Here is a 14,649-nt window from a genome sequence, read left to right as displayed (position 1 = left end):
AATTTTAATTCTTTTACCCACAGCATCTTTACATGCTACCCCTGTATTTGAGCAAAATGGAATTTTAAAGATATGGGACTGCTACAGAGCTTCAATTAGAAATCCCATTTCAAACAAAATCAACTGTAGCATAAAGAGTTTCTTTAACATATGCCTTTGGAGAAGGTGGGGAAAGAAAAATTCTCCCCAGCATCTGCAAAATCCTGAGGTGTGACCATTCTACTTGTCTACTTAGCAATACTGATGTGGTGTAATAGCTTTTGCCAAGTCTTTTTTTCATAATGGTTAGGAATTTTTATATTGTTATGCTAGTAAAATTGTTCAGTAGCCTGCATTTATAGTGCAAAAAATGTGCCTGCTGAGGAATGATGTGATTCTTCTCTGAGTGTCAGCTGGTACCTTTTATTCTGAAAGACTGTGGTCTAAAAGCCCACAAATGGGCTGAGGCTGTTGCTTACAGTTCCATCCTTTTGCTTCCAGCTACATTTGAAGAGGCATTTTTTAAACTCTTGTTAAACAATTTCTGATCAATCTGTCAGAACTGTGGCTTCTGGACTCTATCAGAGTGGGAAAGGGCAAATAAAAATGTAATCAATTGGGCAATTAAGAATTCAATGTGCAAGCAACGCCCATCCTCATAGGTATCACACATATTCTAAAACAAGTCAGAGAATTTAATGAAGTGTTTTTTGCACTGAACTAAATGCTACTTTTATGCCACAGAATAATTTCCTGGAAAGAAAAAAAATCCCCAGCTCTAGTGTGAAAAGTGTAATTGGTCTGTTAGACCAAATATTTTCTATAGAAATAACTATTCTCAAATATTTACAAACCGATCAAGTCACCACCTCACCTTTCATAAACTAATGAGACCATCCCTATTAAATTCCCCAGAACAAAGGAGGTATTTGTTCACACAGGACTTCTTATGTGTCTTTTATAAATCCTTTCCTGTTTACCTTAATTCCTTCTTACAGCTATAATGAATGCAATACACTGGTAATCATTTAGCTAGTGCAATACCCAAAGGAAAATCTCTGCCTATATTCCTTAATCAGTACTATCAGAATTACAGTCTAAGAACTACATTGGACTAATTAGCAAAAGCATCTCATTCATGTTCAATTTATTTTCTGTTGTGATTCTTAAATGCTTTTCAGATATACTGATTTATTGAACACATTTTTCTGCTGCATAAATATGACCTCTTTTTTTGCTTGAAAGTCTAAACAAATTCATGCTGTTCAACTGCAATAATTTACAAGGCAATCACAAGAAGTCTCACAATTATTATTTATTACCAATAAATTTAAACTAGAAAGATTTGATAGTTTTCAAAAAATTACAGACATAAAAAATATTGAATGAAGAGTGGTCAAATCACATCCTCCAAAGCAAAATGCCTACTGTGGATGGTGATTCCTATGACTTTGCAGATTAAATAATTTGTAATTCCAATCCACCAAAAGCTGGACATATTTTTTGGGCATGGTCCTATTTTAAGCCAAGCCTTCTATACTGTAAATGAAATCAGAATTCTAAGTGTATATAAATCATATCTTTAACAACAAACTTGCACCCTCAAGAAATGATATCATCAAGCATGTTTGGCAAAATTATGTCCTGTACTAGCTGACTGATATGCTATTTATTAAATATATGCTGCATTTAATTCTTAATTGATCGTGTCAAGCATTGGCTTTTCTATATGCAACAGACACTCACTATTGCCATCCCACATACTTTTTTAAAATATATCCATTGATATCCATTGCAGGACAAAAGAATTAAAATGTCCTGTTTTCAAAATGTTAAATATATTGCAGTTTTCCAAGATTTGTTAAAGATGAAAAATGATGGAAAATTCTCAGCTTTAAAACCAATCTAGGTGTAATTTAATGCTCTATTTCAAAATGTTAAATTTTTTGCAGCTTCTCTTTTATGTCATCACAAGTGCTATAATTATTTTTATTACTGTGAACTGTGAAAATAGTACATAGCCTGCTCCCAGTCAAAACCCAGCAATTTTCTACTTCTGGAATTATAACATCCTATTTATATCCTATAATATCCTATTTACATCCTAACACTCCTAAATAATTGCCTGGGGTTTGCCATGATTTTTATTTGTTTAGGACAAGTAACACCAACTTTTGCTTTGTATTTGTAACTGTATTTACACTGCTTTTTACTGCTCTATTCTTCCTGCAATCAACAAATTTTCTGAGTATCAAAGAGGAATTGTTAAAGGATATGTAAGTTCATTTACATATGTAGCAATCAAACCACTGCACATGCAGAGTCTGTTAAATTATAGACATCATATATCAAAGAAAATGAAGAAGCAGAGACTTTTAATAACTCTGGACCTTTGTTTCCACAGAGCTTCAAAACTTCAGTCCTAGACAGACCCACAACATGCCTTGGGAAGTTCTGTTACTCCTATCACTGAACACTTTATGATTTTCCAATGCTGCTGGAGAGCAATACAAAAACTGCAGTATCAGTCCTGTAAAGGTGCAGCCTGGGAGCTAAGTAAGCTGCTCAAGCTAAAAAAGGAAGTCTGTAGCAGAACAACAACACGAGCTGAGCCTTTTCATGCCCTAGCTGTAGACAGGACACTGTCTCACCATATACCAAGTAAGCCAAAACAGGAGGCAGCAGTCCAGCTGTGGGACAGATTGAGATGGGACAGCAGAAGAGAACTGATCAAGGGAAGGTTCATTTCAGAAGTCCTGGACAGTCTTATTTTTTTTTAAATAAAGCATTCACTTTATAATCACTATGAGTGTAGTTATAATAATACTCTTGTTACTTGCAAAGTAATTTTAGGTGACTGATGTTCTCCTTATGAATAATTATTAACTCTCAAAAATGAAAAAAAAATATTTCTAAGGTTGCTATTTTTAAGTTATTTCAATGTTTCAGTTTGCCATTATTTTAGAGGAAAAAAAATGCACAGCATTTGATACTTCAAGATGTCATTATGTGATGATGGCAAACAGGAGTAGCTCTGCCTGAAAGAAAAAAAAATACAAACCTTTGTCCTCTGCCCAGAACTCTACTGAGGGACCAACCCTGCATGTCCACACTGAAATCAATGAGATGTCTGAATCTGACAACTGCCAGTCTGAAGCCTGGTAAAGGCAAATTATACTTCAGCTCTGGGCCCTAAACAAAAAAATGTAAGCCAAAAAATTACCTACTGAAAACACACCCAACATCATTACACTTTGTCTTTTAAAACCTTAAGTCAAATAAAGGCATTTAGCGTTCCTGATTCCTTCATAAGGCCAAAAAAGAGAGGGAATTACTCAAAATAGTTCCACTGAGTACAAAAGATTATTTATACTGCTTAGAAATCACACCATGAAAACCTGAAGAAAACAAATTTTTTTCCCCAAAATATGCCCTGTAATATTGAGATTAAATCACCTACCACCATTTTCTTCTCCAATATTATTGTTTGTCTCAGCCATTTCAGTGCCATCTAACTCAGATTCACATCCTAAATCCAATGTTCCATCAGTAGGGCATGTTGATTCTTCTTTCTACAGTTAAAAAATAAAAATAAAAATAAAATTAACAAGCAAAAAAATCAATCATGATCCTGCTGCATCTCCGAAAATAGATTACTGCAGTGTACTCTCATGCTTACATTTCAGAAAAACCAAGAATAAAATAAAATATGCCTGTGAGTTACTCTAGAGAGAGCCATAAAAAACAGACTTTCATGAAAAAACTTGCAAACTAAAAGCAAAAAAGCTGTTTTGTGAGGTCATAACATGATCTTTTTAAAACCAAAAAAGTCACATAAAATGCAAGATCTTCCAGTTTTCCTTCTTGTTTTTTTTTTAACAGAAACAGACTTGTGTGGCTGTTAAAAATCCTAGTTTTCCAGTTGAGTGTCTACAACACTGCAGCAAAACACAAATCCTTTAATGTTTCTTTTCTGCCTTTGCCTGTTTCCTGAATTCAAATAGCTGAAGCAACCTGGAGCTCACAAGCATGGGAGTGATTGTGAATTCCTGGAATTGTGCCAAGAATATCTCCCGATTTAAAGAAAAACAACAGCATTTGTTCTAGTAAATTAGGAAAGACAGCTTCTGAAAACTATTAATTCAATTGCAAATATTCAAGTATTTCAGGATTTTTAGTTAGCAGGAGCTGACAAATTTATATACTTTTATATTTTTATACCCTTACATCAAATACATCTGTCATAAATTACAAAAGATCCTTCGCCCCAGCCTAAAATTTCAGTTGACTACATTTACACTGCCAAGCAGATAACCTCACTTTCTTTTTTCTCATCTCTGCCTCACATTATTCCACTTCTATTGTGAAACTCCTTTAAGTTTGATCATGTACAACAAGAAAAAATTTCCACCCACAATAAACATCATGTTCATACCAAACCAAAAAAATTAAAAAGAAATATAAATAGAATAAAGGCAAAATTCTATCACTATAATTATATTCCTTCTCAAAAGCAATGATGCAACCTTTGAAATAAAAGCTGATTTATATTAGACTTGCAAATAATTTTTCACTATTCAAAAATCAAACATCAATACAATTACTTAATTAGAAAGTCAGTGATCCTCTTGAGCTCACTAGTCCTAAAACAAAGGCCTTACTGTGAACAACTCCAGTAAAGCAGCATTTTAACTAAGCTACGTGTTTTTTATACCATGTGCCAAATTCAAGAACACGTATATGCTTTCTAGGATAAAACATTCAATGTTTACTTTCATTATAAATCCTTTTAAAAGACATCTGAAAGCAGTTAGAAGGACTATCAGGTCATTTCCTTGCCAAAGAATCTAATCTGTTTACCTTTATATCTATTGAGACATTCATAAAATGGATTAATAGCTCTATGTACAATCCATATACAAAATTTAAACTTACTTTGAGAGCATAGAGTCCTGATTTCCCAGGGATTTTGAAGAATGTTCCATCACCTACACGAGTGTTAGTATGAAGCATTGCATTCAGGCAAGCTAATGGAGAGGTTCCACTGAAAAATAAAATTGTGCAGTCTAAGATTGAGTGCCTCTTGTAAAACTATTCCCTCGTTCTATTTTTTTAAAAACTCATGCTTGCCTGTTTTTTTTGTCTACCCCCCCGCCTTTTTTTTTAATTCTCTCAACCCTGAAAACATCTACATTACAATAACAGGCCAGTTTCAAACTTAATCATATGCATCTGTCCCCTAGGCTTGAGGCAAAAAGTCTGTGAATTATAATTACGTTTTTCTTCATACAGAAACCAGCTCCACATTCTGAAAGAACCAAAGTCCAAATATTTATGTGAAATTACTTCATAAATAACACCATGAAGCCTCATTTTTAAAATGTTACAGACAATGTGGCTGCTGCACATGAATGATCAAAACAGTACCAAGTTCAAGGGCAGCTGCATCCCATAGGATGAAAGGCAACAAAAGAATATTAAAGAGCCCAGAAAGAACACATTTAAAATTAAAAGTGATATATAGTAAAGCCTTCTTCTGGTTCAACATGGTCAGCATGCATTATTATACACAAATATAAGCACATTTGTGCCTTTTATGAAACATCATCTTTTCGAATTAGAATTGTTTTAGAGATTATGAGACTGACATCCTCAAGGTAATAATTTTAATACCACTGTGGAATGCATGTTAAAGGACTATTTAAAAAGAAACACAACACATTTAGAAAAAAAATGAGCATTTGGACAGGCATATCTTTGTACTATATACATGTTTACATCAGAAAAAGAAAGCAAATATTCCTACCCTAGCTAGATGTATACTATTCTGAAAAGTTGATCTAAAAAATGCTGGGGAAGAAGGCAGTCATAAATTATTTTATTTTAATTTAAAAATTGAAGTACAAGATCTATAGATGTACTATCACATCTTTATCCCCATTTGCTGGCTACTGTACACGGTGTACTCAGGGACTGAGCCTGAAACTGTGCTTCTTCCCTGGGGTCCCCAGTCTGCACGCACGCTTATCTTCAGCCACGTAAATATATTCCACTTGGTTAAGTGGAACAATGCCTGTGCATTAAATTAAGTGTGTTGCAAAGTATTTCAGGATTAATTATATACTCAACTATAAACCAGGAGCAGGGGCTTCAAAGTTCATCAGAAATTATTCTTCCTTATTCTGTGGTATTATAACACAACATCCAATCTTGGTTGAAAATTGCAAGTCTGATTTTTTTTTTTAATACGTGAAACTGGATTGAAATTGTTGTATTTCATATGGTTATGCTTTCTGTTGATTTCCATGGCTCTGTTACAACAAAATTCATCCTTACTGTACATATATCATTATTTTAATGGCAAGATCGATAGTGTGGTAATTGCTCTTCCGGTAAAAATTAAACTATAAAGTGCCCTCAGGCCAGGAAGTCCTGTCTATTATAATTTATTTACTGCAGGTCACCTAATGTATCATATTACTACATCTAAAATAAAAAATTGCAGGTAAAAATGCTGCTTGTTGATAAACACATCAGATATGCAATAGATATTTATTTTATGGGTATTCTAAACATGATCACGCAATATGAAAATTCTGACAAGTTTCTGTGGTTTCTTTGGCTTCCCTGCAAATAAAACTAGCGGCACATTTGGTTTTGATATAATACTTTAACAAAATACAAACCGAAATATGTTGGAAATAAAATGATCCTGCTAGCAGTGGGACAGAAGACATTAGGAGAGTTCATTGAGTTTAACGATTACTTAAACACTTTTGTAATATGTAGGATACTTCTCTTTACACATTTTCCTTACTGTATTAATGCTTGACAAGCAAAGAGACAAAGCATTTAATACAGCAGTTACGGTTGTGTAATTTCTTCCATATGTTAACATACATAACGTGAAGCAATTTCAACTCTCTCAGACTTGGATCTTTTTAGTGAAACATTATCACCGATTAAGGCTTTCTCTGCAAGACAGAAAGAACTTGCTGACTCTGCAGCAGAAGAAAAACTTGGTATGTCAATAAGAAACAAAACTGTGTGTGCATGTATGCACGATTTGTATTCTCCTCCTATTCTGATGGATATACACTGGACTCCACACTTATTTTTAGATATTATTAACCAATTGAAATGATACAGGATGAATGAGCCCAAAATAGAGGATTTGGCAACATCTTATGATCACTACTGTGCTCACAGCAGATATCTTAATCTTCAAAGTCTAGACAACTGGCAAGTGGACAACAGAAACTACTCTCTGACTTAGAAAGAAACCCGTATCAGCTACTGAGCCAACAAGCACTTTAACTACTGCTATGCTTGTTTCTTACAGGTATCTGCAACTCCTAATGGCATGCAACCAAAGGGCCATATCCACCCTTCCTGAAAACTGGACTTGGGTATGTCCATAAGGAGCACAAAACAAACCACACAGAACACACTTAAGATGCAAATAAAAATAATATGGGAACACTGAGGGGTGGGATTTATTTTGAGCTAACAGATAAAACTGAAATTCCATGGTGTCCTTTGTCAGCTCTGCTTTGACCCATGTCAACCAATGACTTGCCTATTCTTCTGTCAGCACTGGCATCCTTAAAACACTGTATTAAAAATCCCAAATGTTACACGCAACTGACACTGGAAATTCTTGCAACACATGCTAGCACAACACATGGGACTGTGGTTCAAAAAGCCAGGAATCACAGATCCCCTGATGTAGACTGATGTCTGAATCGTAGAGCACTTTCTGAGGGATCTGTACTACTTATTGCATGTTTTCTAAATTCTCCTACAGCCTGAGGATATGTTCCTTCTGCTCAGAGCTCCTGGCATGTATTAATATAGCAGTCAAGGCCTGAGTATCTCTGAATATCAAAAATGGCACAGCTTGACCCCAGTTCCTAAAACACTCCAAATCAGTTCAACTTTGATTCAGTTAAATGATATTGGATACAATAAGATTCTACTTTGTAACTGGATATCTGTGAATTTTTAGAGCCATAATATATTTTAAATTGATATGCTGCAAGTTTTATTGCCATAGTCTGCACACAAGAAATATGTTTACCATTTACAGTCTTCAGATGCAGAACTTTCATACTATTTATCATCATTTGGGTGAGACTGCTTTAAACCACTGTGGTAGTCTAGAAGCCATTTATATATAGAAGTTACAATCTGCAGCACTATGTCTTTAAGATTGGTATTTTTCTGCTTGTATTTTATATATTTTCTGTTTATTTTATATACCTATACATCTATATACATATACAAGCAGTATTGCCCCACACACACTCGCAAAACAGTTAAAAAGATGAAAAGTTACTTACTTTCTGTAAAAGTGATGTTATGATGTTACAACAACCAGCAACATAGGAAAAAAAAGAAAACAAAACACTAATTAACCTTCCAATAAAAAGGTTGCTAATACAACTTCATCATTGATAAGACATCAGGTATTTCAATGTTTCATAAATTCACTTTCCCAAAATCACTATATACTGGTAGTACTTCAAAATTCCTGCATATTATCAAATAAAACTTTGCACCCCCGACTCCCCCAGCCAAAATTATCTCCAACATTTTGTGATTCTGGGCTCCCTCTACTGGTCACGCAGCCAGTGTTACCTAAATCGAAATCCCAGACTTTCCACACACCGATCTCTGCTAAAACATGTAGGGGAAGTACAGATTTCCGTTACTTCCTCCTCTGTCACCCTCCCCAAAACCCTATTAAAAATTTGTAAAAACACCAGTAAAAACGTGACTTATTTTTATATTGGAAATTTCTCAAACACATGGTTCTGTCAGAAAAACCCTGAAAACTTCTGTGGTTATGCATATAATTCTAATGGTCTTTGCTAGACTGCTTGCCAAGAGACAAAAATTATGATCTTGGCAAAATAAAGATGTCTTAAATATGGAAAATAAATTGACTAAAGCTGCCTTGTCCAGGCAATATAGTGTGGCAGACAGTGAAAGTTCCCTGACATTTTGCAGACAAGGCACCTTGGGTCCTGCAGCCGCAGCATTTCAGCAACTCAGCCCCACTGTAGCTGGTGTAACCCCCTCCTCTGCCTGACATATCCCCAAATCTAATGATGACTGCTGTAAGAGGAGCACCTAAGTGTCATAAATTTGTTCAGTATTTATTTGTTTGAATCATCTGCTCTTTTTATACACATCCATAAACAGTCACAAGGGAGCAACAATTTTTACTCACTGCTAGAAACGGAGTAAAACCAAAAGGCTTAAGAACTAATTTCTAGGCATGATTTGAAGTCACACAGAATACAATATGTTTATAATGCATGTAAGTTACACCAATTTTAGAGTGACAACAGATAAAGAAAATAAAACTGATCAGGAAAGACCTCAGAAAACCCACTTGTGTGGTACAGTAAATGGAAAAGTAAAAGAAAGCATAATTGTAATTTTCCAGAAATATGTAAAAAGCTGTTGAAGTCAATGGAGATGAATGTTCTTCACAGCCACTGGGGGAAGAAACAGAAAGTTCATGGATAGCCTAGAAGTGTGAATGTAGCTGCTGATGTTTTAATCAACACCAAAACAGAGCAGGGGAGTTTGTAAAATGACCTTCATCAGATCATCCACACACCAGTCCCAGCTGATTCATAGACTGAAACCTGTCCCAGTGTTTGTGTTGAATGATCTCTTGAGCACCCATCCAGCACTGTAACCTGTTATTCTTTACCTCTTCAATAAATCTACATTTTGGTTAAGGCTGAGGTTAATCACGTGTCCTAAGTGTACTTGGTCCAACACATTCAGCAGCTTGAAATGCTGGAGAATTGACTCAGTCTCTAGACCTGCATTGTTTGCTGAAGTGTCCCACACAGTGCTGCATGCCTGGTGTGATGAGGCCCTTTGGCTTCCTCTTAAAAGCTCTCCCACAATCTTCAAGGAGCCATGTTCCCACAGTCCTGCTGTCAAGTGTCAGCAAAATGTCCCAGTCTGCCTCACAAGGCTGTGGCTGTGACCTAGCTCAGGAGTGACACAGAAAACCACGAGGAACCTAAGCAGCCATACCAAAATGAGAAGACACCTGTGCTATTTATCAGGATGACAGGCCAACTGCTGCTGACCAGTCCAGAGCTGTTCTCCTCCCACAGCCAGGTTAGACTGAACTGGCAGGGCTGCAGCAGCAGTTAGTGCTGGGCCAAGGCACATCCTACCAGCCTGGGCTCAGGAGGAACAACCAGGAGAAACCCAATGAATTGAAGACTGAATAAAAGACTGAATAAAAGACCCAGATATTTTAATATATTCAAATGGCATAGGATCCTTCCCTTGGCACAGAGGGAAGCAGAGAGCACAGGTAAACAGTGGAAAACAAAGCTGTTGGTGAGTGCAAGATTTGCCAACCATCTACAAACTTCTCATCAATAAATGCATCAAGTCAGTCTAAACAAACCAACCAGTTGTCCCTGGTTGGACATCACTTGCCCACCAAAGCTGCTTTATCACTCCCCTTCTCAACTGGGCTGTGGAGAGAAAATATAAGGAAGGGCTCATGAAGTAAGGTCAGGGAAAGATCACTCACCAATAATCACCACAGGAAAAATGGACCTGACTTGGGGAAATAAGCATTGAGTTTATTACCAATCAAATCAAAGTACGAAAATGAGAAATTAAACCACACCTTAAAACACCTTCCTCCCCTCCTCCCCTCCCTTCTTCCTGGGCTTAATTTCACTCATGGTTTTCTCTATCTCCTCCCCAGCAGCATAGGGGAATGGGAGTTGTGGTCAGTTCATGACACATTGTCTCTGCTGCTCATCCCTTTAGGGTGGGGACCCCTCACACTATCTCCCTGCCCTGGGGTGGGTCCCTTCCACAGGGTGCAGTCTTTCAGGACCATGGTCTTCATCACAGGCTGCAGTGCAATCTCTGCTCCAGCATCTGAAGCACCTCCTCTCCCGCCTTCTTCACTGACCCTGGTACCTGCACAGTTGTGCCTCTCACATATTCTCTCTCCTCTCTGCAGCTGTAGTTGCTGCTGTGCAGGGCTTTCCCCCCTCCTTAGCTCTGTTACCCCAGAGGCAGCACCATCGTGGCTGATGGGCTTGGCCTTGGGCAGCAGGGGGTTGGTTTTGGAGCCAGTTGGCATTGACTCCATCGGACATGTGGGAAGCTTCTCATAGAAGCCACCCCTGTAACCCCCCACTATCAAAACCTGGCCTTGAAAACCCAAAAGACACAGAAAGACTGCAAGCAGTCTATTTGCTTTCTCAGACACTGTTATATACAGACTACATATTCCAGGTACAACTGCACTTGGCCATCCTTACTTCAGTAGCGAAATTGTAAGACTAAACATGATAATCCAAACTAAACCAATTTAAATTAACAAACAGAAAATTTGATTTGAACAATCAATTAAAATCTTGCTTTTGATTTTTCCATTTGTTTTCCTACTGCAAGGTTAATTTGTTCATTGTTTGAAATAATTAAAATACCCCAATTAGACAATAAATAGAGCTTTAATGTAATCTCACTTTTTATTTATTCAGAGACTACAAATGCATTCATCAATTATCTAACTTATTGTACAGAAATTAATCCATGTCGTGTTTTTCAATGTTAAAACAGCAATGACACCATATTTACTAAATCTTTACAAGTGTACTTATTTCTGTCAAATAATTTCTGGAAAGAACCTCAATTTGATTAAGAGATTGAATTTAAAATGGTGAATGAAAATACACTGGATGTGCAGGATATAAAAGGAAAAAAGGAGAGACTTTCCAAAATATCACATATCCAACATGATTTATTAAACAATAAAACCATCTCTTAATATGTGGGTAGTAGGTAGCTAGGGAACCATCTACTATTTTTATATATACAGTCTAGTGAAACTCTAGAGCTGGAAGATCTCAGTCTCTCACATAAAGTTCTTATTCATAAATTGGAGCAATAAAAAAAGCATTTTTCTTTTTGAGCTTCCAATTGGCTTTTTAATTTTAAAGGGACTACTAATGAGAACTACAGAGAATACTCAATATGAACAGTTGACATGACTGTCAAAACTATTTATGTTCTGAAGTCTTAACCATTTAAATAATAAAGTCATAATAAATAAAGTCTTAAGCCTTAAGTTATTTGCTTAAGTTTTATAGGAACTGAAGTACCTACAGGTTGAATACTATTTATATAGTCTGAATAAATCATACTTCAGGTTTATTCCTAAAATAAGCTCTCCAACTTGAATATTTAAAAGTATTTTAAAGGATTAAAAGACAATTCTTAAAATAAATATGTTTTTTAAAGTTTACTTTCAATAATTTTCGTCCATATTAACCAAAATTAACACCAGTTTTGTTCACATTTGGGCAGCACCCTGAAGAAAATTTTTACATCTCTGGTCCTACTTATGCTTCACACATGGTACCTGACTTACAGCCTTTGAATATCACCAACATGGCTGCTACTCTTGGGCAGAGCAAATAAGCCAGGCTATCAGGCAACAAGACAAAGTAGTATAGCTCATTTGTCTATAGTCTCACAGAATGCAAATAACTACCGTAGGATGCTAGAGAAAAAGACCTATTATTTTTACTACCGACATTCTTCATCCTCAACTGTCATAGAGATTTCTTGTTTTTCTAAATCAGATGGAGATAGAGGTACAAGTATTGATAGTATGATGGAAAAAAAACAAGGACCAGTACAGATGTACCACATCTGTCATAGATACCCAATGTCTGTCTCACAAACTAGCAGCACTTACCTATCAGTTTTCACTGAAGTTAACTAAAGTCCTGAACCCCAAATATCCAAACCAGAAAAACTGAGCAATGAACCTGAACCCTACCCTTTGCAGCCTTGAGGGAGTTACAAGCAGCTGGAATCACAGTTGACTAAAGTGATACATCACCAAGAAACTAAACCTTATCAGTATCCTTCAAATATGAAATGATCTGGAGCAATAATGTACAAAAACTCAACTTGGATCCTAAATTCAAGCTAGGTATTAAGAAAAGGTATTCTTTTTGCATTCTTAGCAGGAAATTTCATTTACAGTCTCACCTAAATCTAGTTTTACATTTTGAATTAGCCCAAACTTGAATCAGGGAAGGAGTTAGAAGTGCAGCTGCTTTCACAGAACAGTTTCCTCACTCTATTACCAAACTACCTTTGAAGCATTAAACAACACTGGCTCACCTTGGAAGAGAGACGTACAAGTATTATTCAAGACTTCTATGAAGAATATACATAATAAACAAATACTGGAGCTTATGCCACTACCCTTAGGACCTAGTTCTACTAATCCCAGGATCCTCTTGCAAGAAGCAATCTCCCTATGGACTTTTTGTACATCTAGATACTGTCATTGTGTGCAGTGATTACACGGCATTAACACGTACGTAATAAAGCACAAATGTAATAAACCTCTAGACATACATCATCATGTCAAAACTACGGTGGTCAAGTGAATGAAACTGCTGGCTGAAGGCAAACAGGACAGAAAGACAGGGCGTGCTGTAAGAAAATCTGGCTTTTTTCTTTTAAGAGTTTGCCAGACTGGCTGCATTCACCCACAGTCAGTTGCAAGTGACTAACTGACCACAAAGTCAAAGATGCTTCTTGAAAAGCAAAGCTCTCATGCATGGCTACACACAATTTTTAATTCTAATTCCCCCTCAGTAGCTAAGAGTTTGACTCACTTTTGAAAATGATGCCATAGTCTTAGGCATTTTTTTACCTTTTAGCTGTATTGCAGCACTGTCATGTATCTGATGTTTCTTTTTTTCCTCGGGGTAAAGATCACTGAAAACACATCTGATCCTGCCCTCTGCCCTGTGCTATGGCCTTTCATAGACATTTCAATCAGGTTTGGCATTTCCACCCTTACCTTTTGAGTGCTCTGTGGTCTGAGGCCAAGGTAGATAAAGTTCTATACTGTATAACACTGGTAATGAATCTTTTTGCTATCTAGAGCAAAATCTATTTTATCTCAAGGTGCTGGCAGCCTGAGAAAACTTCTGATGGTGTCAAACCTAGTGACAATAGCCACAGTAATGTTTCAGAACAAAACAGCAAATGGAGTTCATCCATGCTGAAAGTGGAGCTTTATTACCCCTCTTCTAAAACAATAAAATGAAAAGCCTGGTGAACTAAAGTTCACTGCAAATCTCAGTTTTCCTTAAGCCAGCCAGGCCTTTTCCCCTTTTTTTAAAACCATTTTCTGTCACAAGAAAAATTTTATTTATAATAGTTCCAGAATCTGTGTAAAATTTAAGGATTCCTGAACAGAATTTTATAGAGCTACTGTTATGTATTTTCCCAAAAAAATATTTGTAATGTATCTGAAAACAAGATGCTCTCAGTATAGCAGGTAAATTTGAGAAGAGAAAATAAAAAGCACACAAACCCATCTTACCAATGCCATATTATATACTGTGGACTGAAAGATATTAACAATTTTCCTGAAATTCAAGTACCCCTAGCTATTAGTTTTGCTGATTACCCTTTGCCAGCCATGCCTCTGAGTAGATCTCCTTGAATAACTTTGAATTTTCCATAAAGTATGTTTGAAACACCATGACACCTCTTTAAATGATATTCACATATGGCAACAAGCATTCCTCAACTAGAAAGGAAATGAGAATACAAGTTTTATAGAGAAATGTT

The 14,649-nt window shown here is 36.2% G+C and overlaps 1 protein-coding gene across 4 annotated transcripts in view; it reads right to left on the bottom strand.

Annotated features, from left to right (window-relative positions):
• The window catches only part of ASXL3 (ASXL transcriptional regulator 3), a 128,117-nt gene that overhangs the window by 64,708 nt on the left and 48,760 nt on the right, over nucleotides 1–14,649 (bottom strand). For all 4 annotated transcript variants that reach the window (XM_071418849.1, XM_071418872.1, XM_071418863.1 and 1 more), the window contains 2 exons: nucleotides 4,915–5,023; nucleotides 3,440–3,551 (listed from right to left, as the gene is read on the bottom strand). In XM_071418849.1, coding sequence (XP_071274950.1) covers nucleotides 3,440–3,551; nucleotides 4,915–5,023 — 221 coding nt within the window. The remainder of the gene's footprint in view (nucleotides 1–3,439; nucleotides 3,552–4,914; nucleotides 5,024–14,649) is intronic.

Source organism: Agelaius tricolor, unplaced genomic scaffold (assembly GCF_023055355.1).
Source record: "Agelaius tricolor isolate 1412-34295 unplaced genomic scaffold, bAgeTri1.0.p SCAF_2, whole genome shotgun sequence".
NCBI lineage: Eukaryota > Metazoa > Chordata > Aves > Passeriformes > Icteridae > Agelaius > Agelaius tricolor.
The sequence above is the reverse complement of the archived record's forward strand: the minus strand, read 5'-3'. Positions and strand labels throughout refer to the sequence as shown.